Source organism: Hippoglossus stenolepis, chromosome 4, assembly GCF_022539355.2.
Source record: "Hippoglossus stenolepis isolate QCI-W04-F060 chromosome 4, HSTE1.2, whole genome shotgun sequence".
NCBI lineage: Eukaryota > Metazoa > Chordata > Actinopteri > Pleuronectiformes > Pleuronectidae > Hippoglossus > Hippoglossus stenolepis.
In genome coordinates, this window is record NC_061486.1 from 8,160,304 (window position 1) to 8,179,951 (window position 19,648).

General features: G+C 42.0%; 1 protein-coding gene across 1 annotated transcript in view; it reads left to right on the forward strand.

The window, feature by feature from the left end:
- Window positions 1–19,648, forward strand: part of dph1 (diphthamide biosynthesis 1) — a 50,972-nt gene that overhangs the window by 17,403 nt on the left and 13,921 nt on the right. The window contains exons 4-6 of the mRNA XM_035154776.2: window positions 11,000–11,121; window positions 14,242–14,396; window positions 16,089–16,210. Of these exons, the coding sequence (XP_035010667.1) occupies window positions 11,000–11,121; window positions 14,242–14,396; window positions 16,089–16,210 (399 nt within the window). The remainder of the gene's footprint in view (window positions 1–10,999; window positions 11,122–14,241; window positions 14,397–16,088; window positions 16,211–19,648) is intronic.

Here is a 19,648-nt window from a genome sequence, read left to right on the forward strand (position 1 = left end):
CTCAATTACAAAAAAAGAGCCTGTCTTTGCTGCCTCCCTGGATAGTTTGGTCAGAGTAGGAACTGGTCACCTCCGACACTGATTCCGTCACAGGTGAATTTATAGAAGAGAGTGTAAAGTGAATCAGCCACACCTACATCCCTCTGCATCTCACAGATTTAAAAGCCCAGAGAACCGGAAAGATTCCTGCTGTTCATGTCTTTGCCTTTTTAAAAATAGGGGAAGACGTCATTTCCAGGCAGACTGAAAATACTGATAGGTGCTGACATGTTGTAATGGGATATCTTAGCAGATAGAACACATTGGAAATTGCCAGAGTTGCCGTGAAAATGCAACCTGGAGATACAGTAAGAAAAACAAGTGTTCATAAAATGGACATGACCAAGCAAACCAGATTTACGATGCGATTAGACCTTCGTTGTACCAAAATTTAAACCCAATGTATATTTTTTTAAATAAAAGGAAAGAAACTGGTCCATTTGAGCACAGCCAGCCCCGACCCATAGAGATCTGAAGATGATCAGACCCGATCCACAATGGAGAAGCACTCGAACAGACTCCAACAGAGAGAGAAGACGGACACCAGCAGCAGCAATATGTGCCATTAGTCATTTTGATCAATTAACAGTCAGCTGTGGCAGCATAATAATAACCTGAAGGGCACTCAGAGAACGTGTACCTCTGTAATGTTAAATGGAAAAAAATATATCCTTTATCTGCATGTTTATATGGATCTGAGCCAAAATTGGACATGCCCTACCCCCCTCAAAAAGATTTTGACTAATCCTTATATCTAACAAACAAACATAACAATTATTGATGGAAACATAACCTGAGAATGGAAAAATATTTATAGAAAATAAAAATGTATTTATGAATTGTTTAAAGTCCCATTTCCATTCTGTGACAGATGAACAAAAGATAACACAACCGATTTAATATCCAGCACACGTTTCCTCATCAGAACACAGCTCCTGTGAGCAGTTCTCAATCTCCCTCTTGCCTCAAAACACAGCACAGCCCTGATGCATTCAGACCTTTTCGTGACATATTGACATATGGACCCGAGACTCGTGGCAGTCAAACAAGTTCCTACTCAAACAAAAAGACTGAGTAATCGTTTGGATTAGGTGCGGCTAGATTTCTGCGCCATGTCTCGCTCGGTCCCTCAAAACCACGTGGACCCGTGCGTGTCCTTTGAAAACCAGATGAAACGTTGACATGGTAATGAGTTTTGGCAAAGGCGGAAGTTGCTCACTTCACCGGTGAAGAGATGCTGGATACTTCTTCTTTTTTCGAATGAATGATATGAACAAATTTCCCTCTTCTCAGCATTGTGTGGAAGAGATAAGCAATGATCAGTGCTGAATGTTACAGTCCCGCTCCCCCCCTGTTCTCCCTCCAACACAACCACTCAGACTGGTCTCATTTTGGATCGCACAGTGCCAGGCACATGTCCATGTAATTGCACTCACGGAGAACTGTGTAATATTACATAGCCTGAATACAATGGGAGAAGAGTATATATGCTTTTTAAAATGCCCTTTCCACAGTAATTACTCTGACATTATGATTATTCGAAGGACACAAATGTGGATTGCACCATTGGAAATAAAAAAATTGAATGAATAGAAACAATGGGAAAACATAGAAAAGCATAATTTGAAATTCTGCTTTAAAGTGATCATGGCAGCGGAAATTTTGTCAGGACTTGATCCATCATAAAAAAACAGCTTTTCTGATATGTAGACTTGAATGTGTATCTTGTCATATTTATAATACTCTCATTTTCAGCCTGTTTTGTTTCAATGTCATGTGATAGGGAAAGGGAGAGGACGACACCCTAACGAGAGGGCGTTCCCAGAAATGACGTCAGAGATGTAATGACAGACAGCAGCTAAAAAAAAATGAGGCCAAGGAGCATAAAGGGAGAGGACAGAAGTCAAAAAGCTGGAGAAAATAAAGAGAGAGAGGAGAGAGTGTTGAATGACTTGAGGGAACAGAGTGAGAGGTGATGGAGTGAAGCCTTAGGCGTGAATGAAAGAGGGATTAGATGGATGGGACTTCATCAGGTGCAACAAGAAAAGCTTTTTATAATCGTTATTTGTCAGAGTTGACAGAGTTGAGGATTGGGACTAGAGTGTGTATGTAGAGTTGGGTATGATTCCACTTCCAGGGTTAAATTGTTTTCCATATATCTTGGCTCATTTGTGAACGGTAGCTGCAACTTTAAAGGTCCCATTTCACTCAGTTAGCTTCTTTCTATAATCACTTGTAAATGCACAACGTTTTGCAAATGTGAGAATATGTTTGATGAAATTTCAATGAAAATGTTATGACAGAGATTGGATTGTTTTTGTTTTTTTGCAAACAGTGTGGTAGTGTGAGTCTAAACCGTTTAGTTTGGAGCCATTAAACCAAAACAATGAGCTGAAAGATGCTGAAAAGCTCAACAGAGCAATGTCAGGGTTGTGGTTTCCTCACTAAAGACAACCTCTTTATCATTTCATCCATCCAGACATTCATTAAAACCACTTTGATGAATGATAACTATAACAGCAACAGGAGCTTTAAAGAAGCTTCAGTGATCTGTTCTTATAGCTACACACTTACTCCCATTAGCACTCTGCTTTGGTCCCTTATCCTGATTCCTGTCTTTATAATCTCACATTACTACTGTGATAACTTCTAGTTCTCTGGTTGTTTTTTGGAGATTCAATCTTTTCCTGGTTGTAGGCCAAGTCCTGGGTTTTTATCTCTAGAGCAATGTCTGTTGTTGTCATATCACCATTTTGTTTAAATTGGATTACTGCTCATTTAAGTACCCAGTACAGTTGGTGATGCCTTAAAAGATTGAAAGCCCAAAGACAAGTATAGAAATAATTATCAAATAATCTGAAATGAAACCATCCACCACATAGACCTTGAGCAAGTACTGTAGTTGACCATCAGATCCCATGTTTGTGTTGTGGTGGATTATGCACTTTAAGTATTAACCATTTAACTCAGATTATACTCATGTCACACAACAGAGTAGCATCCTGTTCTACTTGATCCGCTGTGGGAACGAAGCACTTGGTTTAATTTCTGTCGACGGACGCATGTCAATCCTTTACTGAGCTGTGTTCACAAGCAACGGAGAAAACTATAATGTGTTTTTTTCTGCTACATAACACAAATGTTTCAGCCCCCTCTTCTCTTTCTGCATTCCGGAGATAACATCATTGATTATACAGGTTTGTCATGAAATGATTTTGAGCCAAAGTTATGCTGAAACTCCCTCTCAGGCAGCACATGTCAAGAGGAACAGATTCACAGCCGAGACTACATGAGTTACATTCAAGAGCAGCACTGAGGAAAGGGGCTCACCATCACGATGACTTCCAGCTATGAGCAATGGAGGAGAGCATTGTCCAGCGGCGCAGCCCTTGTACTCGGCTGCAGTTCATGGCTCTGTCTTGATAAAGCTGTCGGCTTTTCCGTGATGACCCGTGGCTCAGGCTTTTGAATAAATGCCATGACAAATAGATGAGATACACTCACCGAAATAGCAGTAATGATCTTGTTTTTGGGGGAGTTAAAGGATTATCTAATGGTATTACTGAAAACATCTGTCTGAGCGTCATCCCGTACTCACTGCCTCACGTCCCTCTGTTTACTCATTCCTGGCAGACGTTCAGCGACTGCAGTTAAACTGTCATGTTTCACTCGGGGGTTTGTCTCCTAATTTACTTGGGAGAAGACAGCAAGTCCAGGTTTCCTGTGTCAACATGACAGTGACATTAATTAAAATTGGAGGGGAGAGACATCAAGTGGAAGATGTGTGTGTGTGTGTATATATATATAACAAGAGAAGGAGTGGAGATCATTTAATCCTCATGCCCAGTGCCTCGTGCCAAATTTATTTTGGAGGGGAGTACTTTGTCGGGTGTTATTTTCTATGTTATATATGCAGAAAGCAGATTACAGATATGAGATTTGCTAATATTACAAAACCAGCAAACAATTCATCCGTCTTACATATTCTGTCCTGTGCTCATCCTCCTTTTCTCCATCTGTCTTTCTTTGCCCCCGTCTCTCTTGGTCTTGTGTCTTTCAGCTCACATGTTCTGCTTGTTTACCCACTCGACCTTAGTGCTTCCACTGGACTTTATTTTGGCTTCTGTGGTTTTTGATTGAATCTTTTTGCCTCCTCATTTTTCCAAACTGAACTGAGAGAGGAAATAATGATGGTTCATCTCTGCTGAGCTCCCCTGCTGCCCCTGTCTCTTTTCCTGGGCCAGTCTGCCGTGGCCCGTGCCAACGCTCTCTCACAGACACACAATGAGCTGATGTCTGAAATGTAATGGAATAAAAGATGAACCTTCACCAGATGTAGGGAATAATTCACATGTGTTTTGTTTACAGGAGGAATGTGTGAAAGAGAGAGAAAGGGAGAGAGAAAGAGAGAGGGGTCTGGTGTAATCCTTCATCTCCATACATTTATCAAGATCAGTAAAGGCGCATCAGGCTTTCATTTATCATGTATTTGAAATATTAATGGTAAATATACAAAAGTGTAAACGATCATGAAATGTGAATGAAAGAAATGAAAGAATGAAATGCTTCTCCTTAATCCCTACATTCTTTAATGATCTCTGCCAAAGAGGTTATGTTTTTGTATGAGTTTTTATTTTTTAAATCAGTGGGATTACACCAAAACTGATCCAATTTCCATGGAATATTGTTGAAGGGTGGGATATGACCCAAGAAAGAAAGGGTTAAATACATTTTTAAATAACTCTATTGCACAATGATTCCCTTAAATATGTGTATAAAAACATGCAAAACACATTGTAACCCTACAGTCTGGTTGTTGTGGTTGTTCTACTACCAGCAATACTGTTTTTTTTTCTTTCTTACATAAATCAATATATTTCAAAACATGCTAAAGCTCCCTCCGGGTTTAATTCCGTTATTCATCTCATACCTTGAATTTTTTTTTCCGGTACCATGATGAAAGGCCATCTATCTTACTCTTGTACTCTCACGGCTGTCAGATGTTCTGGCTTCCACAATTGCGCTCACATATTATAGTCCACCATCAACAACTGCTGTCAAATAATGCTTTGACAAAAGGATGCACTAGTGTCACCGCCACTGCTTCACACCACGCTGTGCCGAAGGGGAAAAGACAGACAGATGAGATGCTCACTGAAGTCTCACGGTGTATAAATAGTATAACAGGTTAATGTAGTAGATGCACGTGACGTCATTAAAAATCTCTTTTTAGCTCTGGCAACAACAGCTTTTTACATCGGAACAAAGGCGCCTGGTTTTGTTACCCAACTTGTTTGCATTCTAAAAGTTCAGTGTGTAAGATTTAGGTGAAAGGGAAATTTTATATAAAATAATCCTAGTGATGTTTTCACGAGTGTCTAAATTGTACAAATTGTTGTTTTCTTTACCCTAAAATGGGCTCTTTATATTTAAATACTTTATATTAACATAGGGAGCGGATCCTCTCTACGGATGCTGCCATGTTTTTTGCCACAGGTTCTCAAAGTAAATTGCTCATTTGGAACCAACTTCTGAGTTGGGTTGGTCCAACCCATTGCTTGAAGGAAGCAAAGTGACAACGTAGTTTAAGACGGACAAAAAGAGAGCAACTAATTAACTAACAGTCAAAAATTCAGCAGTGGAAAGTGACTTAATTAAACTTGCACAGACCGTGTTGTAGTTTCAGTTAAAGTCAGACGAGGATAGAAATGTTTTTAAATACAAGGATGCATTGCGTCGTGCACTGATCTCTCCTTATAATCCATCTGTTGTGCACTGTGCTTTCATTATTTAGATTTTTGTCTCTTTTCTTATATCTCTTTCCGTCTGTAAATGGCAGACATGATTTCACTCTGAGGTGGGTCTCGCAGTGAGATCAAGTCCTCCACTAAAATGGCCCTTTTCTTAAGTCTTGAGAATCAGAAGTCGTGCTGATTTGCCCATTAAAATAGTCCTTGATGTGAGAAAACGTAGGTTAAAATGAACGGCTTTTGAATTTCATTCCTGCGACAACAGCTGGTGGTGCTTTGAGAAAAGCTACCACGAGAACCGGGGTGAAAGATAAACAGGTGGCGTTGGAATATGACAGTTGTGAAGCTTCTTCATTCATCAAAACTGTTTTCCCTGTGTTGTAGTTGGTAGATATTTTTGAAGGCCTTGTGAGTATTGAGAATAGCAACCCTCAGGCTTATCATACAAATCCTGTGTTGTCTTGTAAGGCTATTTCATTTACCTGTAGTCCTTGTCATTGTTTAACCTTGTAGATGGCCCAATAGCATGGCAACCTATTATTAGGGTTTTTCTGTCCCGTGTGAAAGGGGCCATTTCGTTATTCATTGAATTGGATTCCATACAAAGTGCAATTTACTGTGTATTAACAAATCTTAGTGTAGACACCACAGAACTCAGATAACTTAATAGGTTGGCCTGACATGTAAAGAAACACATGGTCACATAGTCAATCCCATCATGCACTAAAAGGCAGTGAATAGGTTTAAAAACTTGAAGAATCAACACATTCGCAATTCTGCTTTGCAATTTAAGAGTCACTAATCCATTTACACGTGTTTGTGCGAGTATGAGAGAAAACTCCGGACCCCTTGAGGAAACCCACACACCACCGGTAGAACATTAATTTAGAAAGAGCTTTTGCTGAAGATTAAAACCAGACGGAGAACTGTGATAACTACCAAGCTATTATGCTACTAAAGCAGCACCAATGTGGTGGGCCTGCCCTGTCGTAGCTCCATATATGTTTGTTTTAATGACTTTAATTAGAAGGCAGTTGTGCTTAAGTATAATGGAAATCACCATTAGACGCACTGTGGTGTTGACCATTGACCTAAAAGGCTGCAAAACTTTAAAATCTGAAGAGCTTTGAAGAATTTTGTCGAACCCATTTTGCACTTGAGTGGCAAAGTTAACGCTGAACAAATTAAATCACATCTGTAGGGAAATAATGAAGCATGCAAATTTACAAATTGGATTAGCCCACCTGACGACGTAAGGCGACTTTGAAAAGCCGCCGTTGCTGGTTTTTTTCTGTTTTTAATCTGACAGGCTTGTTGACCATCTCCACACACTTGCCAAGCAGATGCATAAATGAATGACAAGCAACACTAAGGCAGTTTATGAGAAGTTGTTATTCTTCTTTAAATGGGCTTTACTGCAGAACAACTGTGTGGCGAAACATCTTTAAGGCTCATAACATTTTGTCTACTTCTATAACAACAGCTTCCAGTAGAATATGTGGGGGTTGGGAAGTTGAGCAGCAACGTTTTTCCTTCATTCTATATTCTTCTTTGCCCTTGAGCAAGGCACTTAACCCCCTGCATTTGAGAAAGAGAGTCTGAACAAAACATCCATTTATTTTTCAAAATATAATATCTGCGCACTTAATATTTCTGTGACTGATGTGTTTTAGGGATTTTTAGAGTTGGACAGTTTCTTGTGTTTTCCCAAAGTATTTAAGATAATTTAAGTATTTAGTTTTTACCAGCACATGTCTGGTTTGTTTATTTTTGTAATGTTGCAGCAATTATACTCATACATACAAACATCTATATATCTTCACTATGTTTTAACATGTCTGGCTCATCAATATGGACGACACGTTTGATTTGTGTACATCCTCAGTTTCCCTGCATCAAAGTAAAGCTGCAAACTTTGACAGAGCTGTCTGCGTGACTTTGGGAATATCTGAAACACAACTGTTGAAGTTGAGGACTGATACTATATTCAGCATCTTCTAGGTTTGTGTGAAATATATTAATGTGATGCACTGTTGCTTGAAGCTTGGTGAGTTCACTTTCCCTGAATAAATAAAGTGCCAAAACATCTTCTGTTAGCAGAAATTTCCCCATAGCCCTGTACACACACACTCTACTCCTGCAAACATGCAACTGGAAATTTGCATGTGTGAAGGAAAAACAATGCAAAAACAGTAAAATGCATAATCTAACCTTACTGCTCAGCCCCAAAATACTACAGCGTACTGTTGGTTTTAATGTAGTTTTAAGTCTAAAATATCCCAGTTTGAGGCATTTCAAATTGTAATGCTTTCCCAAGCCGATGGGCCCAAAAGATAAAATTACCTGCAACTCCCCACATCTCAAAACTCTGCAAACCTCAAAACAAGTGTTTGTTCCAACAGTTGGTAGAAGTTAAATTCAACCCAGTAATTTTCAACACAAATAAGAGGCATCGCTGACAGAATGGCTTTGTGTGTCCTGATGGTTTGGAGACAGAGACTTTTCCTCCTTTGTCTCATGCTGCAACATCTCTGAGCTGTGAGGCCCCGGTGCCAACAAGTCCCTCTTTCATGGCGGCATCAGAGGAAATTCCTGTCAAAGTGAGAGAAGGATCTCATCCCAGAGGAAAAGGAGCTGAAAGATTAAACTGCTTTCATGCACTCTGCCACACCAGGACAATAATGGAGCCGAGTGAGACAGTATTGATATAAAAAGAAAACAACAACACATCAGCTATTTAAACTGTTGATAAACAGTGAAACAATCTACTGCCACTAAATCCACAGTTGTTTGCTGCCCATACGAGCGCACTGCATGGTTTTTTATAACAAAGATTAAGATCAGTCTGCAATTTCTCGCACATATTGAGCCGTATGCTAAAGAGCTAATTAACAAGAGCTGCTATAGAGCTCACAAGCTCCTCTGACATCTTAATTAGATCTTAATGACATTTCAGTTGGAATGGCAAAACCGAGTATCTCTGCGATGTGGCCAAACCAGCGCTAACATCGGGAAACAACTGACACCAGTGTGCAGACAGGAATGGGGGAGGGGTTGAATAGAGAGAGAGAGAGGAATAAATGGAGATTGGTTGAGATGTTGGACATTTGTGCTCTATATGTACCCAGTAGTCATATTGTGAGCTCTGTGTGTTAGAAAATGGTTTTGCTTAACACCGATACACTTTCTATTTTGTCCTTCTTCCTCCCTCTTTTCCTCTCTCTCCCACTGGTTGTGGGACTATATGTCGGGCAAGTAATTACTCTGCCCGTGTCCCGGCAGCATCACATGTCTCATATGCTCTCTTAATCGGATTCTTAGCATTTATTACCATGAAATTTCCAGTGAAGTCACTCTGGAAACAACCGGATATGCCAATGACGATAGAGTGATAATGGTATTTCTGGCAGATAGATGGCTGATTAGATACAGTAATCCTCTGTAGTGCTGTGTTTTGCATTGTAGATGGTTGTGCGTGGTCTGCAGTGGATTGCAGTGAATAGCCTCTCTCTTTCTTTTTTTCTTTCTGGTGGGCTGGCTGTGTATTTTTAGCTGAAAGGTTGATGCATGTTTATGCAACTCCAAACAAAGTCAGCGAACTGCGATGAAAGAACAATGGGCTGCAGTGAATGAGAAAACAAATGCACAAGTCCACAGTCCTCTCACTACCTGTGTGATTATATCGTTTTTACCAACCCATAAGTACCTTGCTGTTCTCAGTGGCACGTGTACGGAGTGCAAACACACACACACACACACACACACACACACACACACACACACACACACACACACACACACACACACACACACACACAGAGGTAAAATCAGAACCTGACAAGAGGGAGGGTAATTGATTCAAATCTTCAGATGCAAATATTTATTTATCAGATGAGTTGTTCTGTCTGTGTTTTCCTGGGCTCAGCTGGCCTGCACTGCCCTTCACTTGAGAGCAGCCATTAGAGGAGAAGAGACTGGGCCGAAAGTGAAGGAGGGAGGGAGAGAGAGAAGAAGAGAGACGGTGGGGGACACTAGGGGACAATGATGAGAAGCCCGGAGAGAGCACAAACCAGAGATTACATCAGAGAAAATGAGGGAGGAAAGGCTAAATAGAAACTTTGCTCCTCGCGAGGAGCCGAGCAAAGGGATAAACAGAGAGAGTGAATGTGGGTTGAAAGATTGTGCAGCAGGAGACACATTACTAAGAGTCTGTCGGTTGCTTCAGATGCTGTTCTGTGTGCAGCCCTGTCTGTTTATCACTTTCCTCTTCTCCCCAAGCCCTCAATCTCATCTCTATTCTCCCCAATTCTGTGTAGCCTACATCTGTCAGAGTACAGCCGCAGATACCTGGCAACTTCCCCCATTTACAGCCACCCCCTCATCGACCCATCTTTCTTCCTCCAGCTTCTGTTCATTTGCTCCTCCCGCTTGTTACTCCCTGCCTTTATTCATTTTATTTAGCCTTTATGGGTTTACGTAGCATTTTATTTGCCCATAAAGGGCGATAAAAGCAAGGGCTTGTTTTTCTGTAGTGCAATCAGCAATTTGTTCTAACAGGTCTGGGTCCACAGATGCCCGTGTAAATTGGTAGTTTTCCTCTCAAGAAGGCTATGAATATTTTTTTTCTATTACAGCCAGAAAGTGGAACATAAGGCCCACATGGTCTCTGCTATGCTCTCGCAACCTACTTGTGGCACAAAGCATCTAGTCTGCATGGGTTGTTCTCTGGCTGCAAGTACTAACTGTTGCTCAGGTTGTGCAGGCAGATGTGCTTTGAATCCAGGTCAGAGACAGACAGCAAGGCCCCTTCAAACTCCAATCAGTTGATGTGTACCAGTCGTAGCCCTCCTCTCTTGTTTCTCCGTCCGTGAGAGCAGCTTACCCTCTGCGGTCAGGCTGACTGGTGACCTGTTAGCCCTCGTCTGGCAGGGCGTTAACTACCAGGCAGCTTTTGCCGCACTCGACCCAGTGGCTGCCGAGAAAGCAAAGCATCGTCTCACCCAGGCTGGCTGTGAGTCAGTCATTGACTAACGATGCGGTCAGATACTACATAGTGTAGTCCATTTGTAGCAAGTGGTTAGGAATTGATCTTATCCAGCTCTCTCATGATCACATCGTGCAGGGCATATTATGTGTATTGATCACTATACTAACAAACAACAGGATATGCATGTGGTCCATGACTGCCCTCATTCTCTATGTCATGCCAGGTTCACGGAGGCGGACACCATCGTGATGGGGGACGTGACATATGGGGCCTGCTGTGTGGACGACTTCACCGCCCGAGCCCTGGGAGCCGATTTCATGGTGCACTATGGACACAGTTGTCTCAGTGAGTCCCTCTAACGAGTCTGCGAGCATGTTTGTCTCTCCGTCACTCTGCATGCAGATTGTACCAAGCTGAGGAATGTAAAGTTTTAACAAGCATCAAGGAATCCCACCTACTGAGAGGCAGGCTGCATGAAAAAGAAGTCGGACAGACGGTCTGACTTAAACACAGACAGACACAGAGATGGAGCTATTGATCAACGGAAAGCAGAACTAGTTAGTGCTGCCTGCCCAGCTCGAGTATGGAAGGCATAGCAGACCTTTGGAGCCTGGACATCACATTTACCCAGCAGATCAATGGGGAACATGCATTAGAGCAGTCCTTTGAAAACCTTGAGTAGCTCTTGAGGACCTTCACCCTCGCCCCCGCTGTCTGTCTCTCTCCGAACACGGGAGAAAATGCTAAATCAATAGTTTTGAAATATCCCTGCCAGAACAACCTCACCCCTCCTAAATACCAGGAATGACCAACAGAATTTTAATACACTGAAAAGCTCTCCCTGACTTTGTTTGGTGTTCGCCCGTGTTTGTGTGCACACTCATTGTTTGATATTCCTCGAGTGCCGGCGAGGACGTTTGCAAAAGAGATGAGATGTGAATCCTGCGTAAGAGCCGAGGAATCAAATAAAGGCAATGAAATAGGCACTAAAGTAAAATTAGATGTTAATTGATGGAGTTTTCCTACCAGAACTGCAGGTGTGTGTGTGTGTGTGTGTACGTGTGTGTACGTGTGTGTGTGTGTGTGTGTGCGTGTGTGTGTGTGTGTGTGTGTGTGTGTGTGTGTGTGTGTGTGTGTGTGTGTGTGTGTGTGTGTGTGTGTGTGTGTGTACGTGTGTGTGTATGTGTGTGTACGTGTTTCTGACCTTCATCCCTCTTATCATGTGGACACCATCTGAACTGTGTCCCAAGATGTCAGACACCTGTGGGAGATTAAAGACACGGTGTTGTGGCTGACTCACAGAGAAACCGCCTCTCCCGCTCTCTTTTATTTCCCTTTCATTTCCCCTGTGGTATCACCTTTTGAATATTGGTGTCATCTCGTCTTTTGTCTTCATAAAAGCAACAAGGCAATAACAGTGTCATCATAAAACCAAGTTTTATATTTATAGGGAGACTGGGAATTGATTTAACCATACTGGCACTTGCATATCATTACGATTAGTCTGAACAAAAAAAAAAGAGCAAGATAAAAAGTGACAAGGGTGAGATTGAGTAGGCGAGAAAGACAAATAAACCAAAAATAAAACCTATGTTTATTTGCCATTTATTTATTTAATAAGGATAATTATCTAAAATGGAAAAAGCACAGGGGTAAAAAAAAAAAAAAAAGACTGGCAAGACGTTGCTCAGATAAAGCCAGGCCAGCTGTCACAGCTTTAAGTATTACTAGACCATCTTCCCCATCACAAACAGATCTGCACTATTTTGGTGGCATGATTCATTTTCAAGAAGAGCTTCATGAAACAAAACATAGCCAAGGCACAACCAACTTGCATTTTTAAGAATTGGATATAAACCGAAGGGGCAGTTAACATTCATATATCCATTACTTAATATTTATGCTATTCTGTTACACACATTGATTTCGTAGCTTCATTCATGCAAAATTTGCAGCCGAGTGAAATAAAGGTTGGATTCTGGTTGAACTGCCAGACATATTATTATTATAATATAGATGTGTGGTCATCTATATAGAGTGGAACCAGTTTGTGAGATATCGATTTGTTAACAGGCCAGAACACCATTATGTCCAACCTTCTCTTAGTCCCACCTATTATGACCGTGGCTGCAAATTTGTTTGCGTGGACACTAATAAGCAGCTGCACTGAGTGACATTATCGCTATAACGCACAAATGAATAAAACCCATTGATGGCGAAAGCGAGTCCTGTCCGTCCCATTGACTGTGTCTCTAATTGCAGCGTCTAAATGCTCTCGGGCTACCATGCTAATGTGAGCACCGATCGATGTCACTCTCCGTTGCCCTTTTACGTTCTCGAGTGCCTATAAACACACAACAGACAGCTGTTAGTCTTAGTCCGGTTTTTTTTTTTAACTCAACCCTCTCAACCCCTTTTAGCCTCATGATATATTTAACTCCTTGGTTTCTCACTCGTCATGTGGCTCGTGGCTCGCGGCAAGCTCACCTTTTTAAGTACCTATCCATCCCCATCCCTTCCCTCTCTGCAGAGATGTGAGCCCATTCATCACGTCTGTTGCCTGTTAATTGACAACCCACCCCCAACCCTCAAATACACACACACACACACTATCCCATTACTTTTTCCACTCCTCTCCTCCATGCCCCATCTTTTGGATTTTATACAGTACATTATTAAATCACCTACCCCCTTCCATAAATTGAATTTCAATGTTTTTCACTACTTTCAGAGGGATTTCCTATTTCTCACATTCTTCAATTCTGTTTCCATCCTATCTGCCATCACTTCTTTGTAAACATATGTATCTCACAGCTCTTCAGTCTCTCCCAGTCTCCTCCTCACTATTCACTCCCTATTTTCTACCCTCTTGTCATGCTTTGCTATCTCCTATCTCTCTCTCCCTCAGTGTTGCTGTAATCTAGGCCATCAAGTGAGCTGCATTTGCTTATAAAACATTTGCATCGTAGTGGGCCATTTGCGTAATTACAAAAAAAAAATCCCCTTGCTCCTGATCTGCAAATTAAATGTAACACCAGAGGACGAATAATTATGATTATCAATTCTTCGTCCTTATCATACCCCTCTCCCCCTCGTTTCTTGGACTCTCACCCATTTTCTCAGCATCTATATCAGCGCTTCTCTCTCTCCTTGGCGCTTGTGCGTCGTAAATGGCCTGTGAAATTAATGGCATTAATAGTAATCGCATGTGTCCTTCTCCTTCCCTAAATAATTGAGGTCTTCGCATGAGTTCCTGTGTGTGTGCCGGAGACTCACACAGAACGGGTTTCAGTTATAGCACACGTGTGCCTCCTGCGAGCTATACACGCGTGCACCGCGGTCCCATATAGATGTTTCGCACGTGAATGTTTGAGGTGCCATAAATAGTGTACATACCACAGGCTTACCTGACATAACAGAGTGAATAATTCATCCGTTTTTCCTTTGTCTCTGTTTTTCCTGTAGTCCCCATAGACTCCACAGCAGGTATCAAGATGCTCTATGTGTTTGTGGACATCCAGATGGACAACGCACACTTCCTGGACACGGTCAAGTTCAACTTCACTCCCGGACAATCCCTGGCACTCGTTAGCACGATTCAGTTTGTGGCAGCACTGCAGGTGATTGAACACCTGGGACTGTATATGACTGTATGTGGTGTGCATGAGTCCATTTTTGTTTCTGTGTCTGTAGTCAAGTATTTTGTGTACAGAACAGTATGGGATCACATGCGCACACAGGCACATACATACATTGTTATTCTTCTGGGTTTTTGTACAGTGAACTTTTCCGAGTTCGTGGCGTTCATGAACAAGCTCACACACCACACTTAAGATCAGTTCAAGAGTGGGTTTTAGAAATCCAGCAGCAGTTATTTTAGATCTGAAAGGTGGAATGACCTTGGAAGGCCTCTCGGTTCAGCGTCGTGCTCAGCTGCTCTTTACATAAGCAGCAGCAGCAGCTATAGCAGAACACACGTTTTCTCCTATACTGCCTTCTGCAGCTCTCGCTGTGTTGCACCAACACCACTGTGGGCCTTCACTAATGTAACCACTGTTTATTTTAAAACCACGCTCTGCTTGTGTGGGTCATAATTTATGTTGTGGTGTTTGAGTGTATCCATCCATGCATATGTATATGTATATGTGTTTGTAGTCGTGCGCTTTATGTGCTGTATGTGTGCCTCCGTCTCCATCTCATGTCTCGTGCTGTGTGGGCTTGTTGAGGTTGCACAGTATGGGCGAGAGGAGCTGGGAGTTCATCTGTATTCCCTGTTGACCACCTTAAATTAGCTTTAAACCGTTCAATTTATTCTTCCACCTCCGAGCGCACCAATTTTTTTTGTTCTCCTTGCTGGAACCGCTTCTCATCTTCTCACCTTGCTATAATAAATGTGAGAATTTTGAAGAGGTCAATTTTAGAGCTCTCTTTTCAGAAATTATTTATTTCCCTAATGGTTTTGAATCATAAAAGGGAGTTATATACATTCTTTATTAGTATGTTATGCATGTTGCTGGATAGTGAATGAAGTTTCTGAGAGAGTTAATGACCCCTTCAGGGTCACTGTTAGGGCCCCACTTTACTGTCATCCTTTCTGCCTTTTCTATTTCTTTAATTGGCCTCTCTTCATCCTTTATCTTTTTAACTACTTCATCCTCGTTTTCCTTCTGGATACATATCCCATATATTATGTCTTGATTGCATCAATTTTCTTTTTCCTCTGTTTCTTCTCTTAGTAGTTCTTTAGTCTTTATAACAAAAGGAGAGAAATGATTAGTCCCAGACACTGTTATGATGAATATGAAACAGGCTCAGATTGCCCATTTTTAAAGTTTTTTGCTGGCCTTCATCATCGACTATTTAAAGATGGACGTCATGACTGCTCCTAAAAAGTGAAGCCAACTCATCTTCATCACCCCTTGGTGGCGGGCTGCAGTATAGGTCATTAACACCATCTCCTCCATGTCAGTGGATGTGACATGGACCAAAAGGTTCACATAAAATGTTTCTCAAAGTTAGTTTCTGTCATTTTAGGGAGTTCTTAACACTATGAGGTTTGTTCAAGTGTTCACTGTCCAGTAAGTTTAGATTTAATCGATATAAATTTCCTGATTGACAGCTGAGACTGGCTTGATATTCATCGAGCACATGTGTACAAGTTATGAATAACATCTAAATCTATAGTGATAGAAAATCGCTTACAGCAATGTAAACTGAGGGCAACTTGAAAACATGGGAGAAGTTTAAAGATGAGATACACAAAACCTGTGAATCTCTAACTTTCTTTCTGTCTCCACTCCTCCATGTTACAGGCTGTGAGTGCAGTGCTGAAGTCAGAGTATGACATCCTGGTCCCACAATGTCGACCCCTTTCACCAGGAGAAATTTTGGGCTGCACCTCCCCTCGCTTGGACCGTCACGTCAACGCCATAATGTAAGAAATCTCCTTCCTCCTGTCTTCCTCCTCATAGTTTCAACCCAGGCCCTGTCGTTTCTTCCTGTTCGTTAGCGGAGATATCCAGATATACAAAGACAGCCAGCCTTGACTCATCCAGTCACAGCCCCCTCCCACTGTGGGCTACAATAATTACCCCTGCCATTACCATGCCCACCCATGTGACACGTGGAATAATCAGTATGACATCACACCAGTCACACCAGACATAGCTAACAGTGACAACTAGTCATGTCTCTGTGCTTCCGATCAGGCTTCTGTTACATCCAGCCAGAAACAGCCAGATGCTGATCTACGATGGCAAGGCTAAAAATACCGTCACACTGTGGAAAGCATTGAATTGTAAAAAGCCAGACAGACGCAGACACTTCTGGTTGTTTCAAAGCTTCCACAATACATCCACATGCCTGCCAATTTTCCAGGTTTTAGCAAAGTATCACCCCCACTGTTGAAATCAATAAACGCCTGTAATTTAGTTTCCGCCTGTCTGATCGTCTGTGGATTTCCCCTTAATTTCCTGTAATTTGGGGGAAAAGTTGTTTAGAGTCTTCAGTTTCTTTCTGTGAACATAAACACGGTGTCAACGTGATGATTATCAAACTGTGCTGCAGGGAGGAGTCCGCTCCGGCAAAGTAACAGGTCCAGGCACCAATCAACCTTTCATGCAGCTCTACGGTATCTTGCGCTCTATGGTGCTCTGCGAGTTGAAGGAATTCCCCGAGTATAATTAGTTCAATTATATCTAGGTGCTTCAACCCGAGTACGTCTGATCCGCACACATCTGCCATGTGATTAAAACCTTCCGGTGCATGACATAAAAAAACAGCTACACAAGGACAACCTTTGCTGCATGCATGATCCGGGCCCTATGGGAGACAGAGGTAATGTGTGTCTTTGCTCATGTGAAGGAAGTAAAAGGGTTAGGGTACACATCACCTACTAATTTAATGTGCGTTGTCTTTGATGTGCGAGTCGGGGTGTGTAGGGGTGCGATGGGAGAGAAAATCGATTCGCCTGCCTGAGAGTCGGTGCGCTGCTCTCTCTCCCCCTGTCCTCCCTCCCTCTCTCTGATGTGTCTTCACACACATATTCAGTGCTCTTATATTTGTGCACTTTACCTTAATTAATTGATTATCCTCTATCTCCAACGAAGGCTGCACATAACAAGCTCTTTTTAGGAGTGCAGGGTTTTGTTCATCACCTTTAAAACGACACTAAATTCATTTTTAACATTGGGTTATCTTAACCTTAATTAGCAATTAGTCAGTCCTCCAAAAATGTGATATGCACAAGTTATAATTGCATTTTTACCAAAGCTTTGAACTACTTGAACATTATGGAGAATGAGCAGGGGTCCATTAGTTTTTGAGGTTTGTCTGGAAGCTTCAGAAAAGGGCCCAAGTCTGTCTCATTTTATAATGAAGAAGTATTTTAGTAAGAAGTAGGATGTATTCTTAAAAGCACAGAAGTTCATTGAAAAGAGCTATAAGAAATGATCTGGAGACCATTTCTAACCGCCGCCTCTTCTCCTGCTCTCCATCATAATAGAACATTATGAAGATGAAAATGTGAAGATTGGGTGTTGCATAACTCAAAGACATTTACCATTATAGCGACAGCGCTTTTTACACTGAACAATAGAATATGGATGGAAGGACTGTGATCGTAGAGGGAGCTGCAGTCGAGCGAGCCTCTTAAAGCTGCAGAGAGCGGAGGACAGCTGTGGCTGAAGTGCTGCATTGTTGGGAGCGTCATCGTGTGAGGGCCTTGGATGTTGCTAAGCAAAGAGAAGCTCTGCTCAAGTTCATTATGTGTTTTTGTTCAGTGTTTTTTTCTTGCACACACGACCACTGGAAGAAATATAGGTGAGGGCAAGTAGCCACAAATACACAGAAAAATACATTCACAGCAAATATAAGTTTAGGAATAAAGATCAGTTCCTCTGTTTATAAGATCAAAAAAATTATAGTAGACAAGAGTTCAGAATTTCAGCTTCTGTTTCCTTGTGTTTACCAGAAGTGATTAACAACGTATTTGTGAAATACTATATATAATACTCATTGCCACTAGATGTCACTAGCACCAAAACGAGTGCTTCATCAGCCACTCTCATCTCATCCACGTGTTGTCAGTAAGATGTTATGAAGCCCAGTGTCAGCGGCTCCTAAACGCACAACCAGAAGCGCAGCTGAAAAAAGTTATTCCAATAGGAGAGCAAACAAAATAACAATCCAGCTCGCTATGGTGCAGACTGTTCAAATGGATCTGTTGCATCTCATCCGTGGTTTGTGCTCCCGTCAGTGTCACAGCCTCCATATCAGATGCTTTGGTCAGTAAATGTGTTTAAGTTAATTTGGGGCTGCATTCACTCTTGCAGGACCAGACTGGCTACCCAAGCCATGCCAGCTAGATTTGTTGTGTCATGGCTCGGGCTCGCACGGCTGTTCCTGGGACAGGCTCACTGATCTTTATTGATGATGTAACTCATGTTGGAAATAACTCAGAAACAGAAACATTTTGTCGGCCAGTTTACGGAGGAATGCATCTAAACGTATCTGCAGGATTTCCATCATGACCCAAAACCCTATAAAGGACTTCATCAGGGGGGGAAATAAGTGGGAGGAAAGTCAATAACTGGACCTTAACCTAACAAAGCAGCACCTCCTGTGAAGAGGAGACTGAAGAGAGAACCGCCTGAAACAAACAAGAACTGAGAGAGGCGGCAGTAAAAGGCTGGACAAGCATCGCATATGAATAATACAACAGTTTGTAGATGCTAGTGGCTCACAGGCCTGATGCAGTTAATCTAAATGTTATTCACTTTGAGTTGCATTACTTTTTCTTCCAGAAAACCAAAGTAAGTCTAATGTCCTTAGTTGTTGGGAAAAAAAGTTAATCTAACTACCGGGGAAAAGAAAAGAGTTTAAGTTCTGAACTATTGTCTCGTATTCATCATTTGATCTTAAACCCAAATGTCAAACAGAAACAAATGAAGGACCTTGTTGATCCAACAGCTTTGGAGGGGACCTGCGTTTCAAACCACCCACACGTCTGTTCTCAGCTGCTCTAAACACTGACCAATTAGTGGGTTTAATTCCATGTTCTGTCTCAGTAGGCCTAATGAGACTGTGCAGTAATGAGTGGGGGTACCGACCTGAGCCCCCTCTCACTAACAGCAAGATTCCTCTCAGCATCACCCTGAGAGGGGGCTTCATGTAAGAGGGCTCTGCCTGAGCTTGTGTTTGCAGGCACCAACATGCCTCAGTGTACTTATGGTTTGTGAACTCTGCTGCCGCTTTTGCTCTGGTGAATCCACCGCACCAGACCCGGGGTTAATTGGAAGGACTCGGATTCTCTGTAAACACCATGCTTCAGTCGTCGGGGTCATATTATTCCTGGATAGCAGAGATGGGCAGG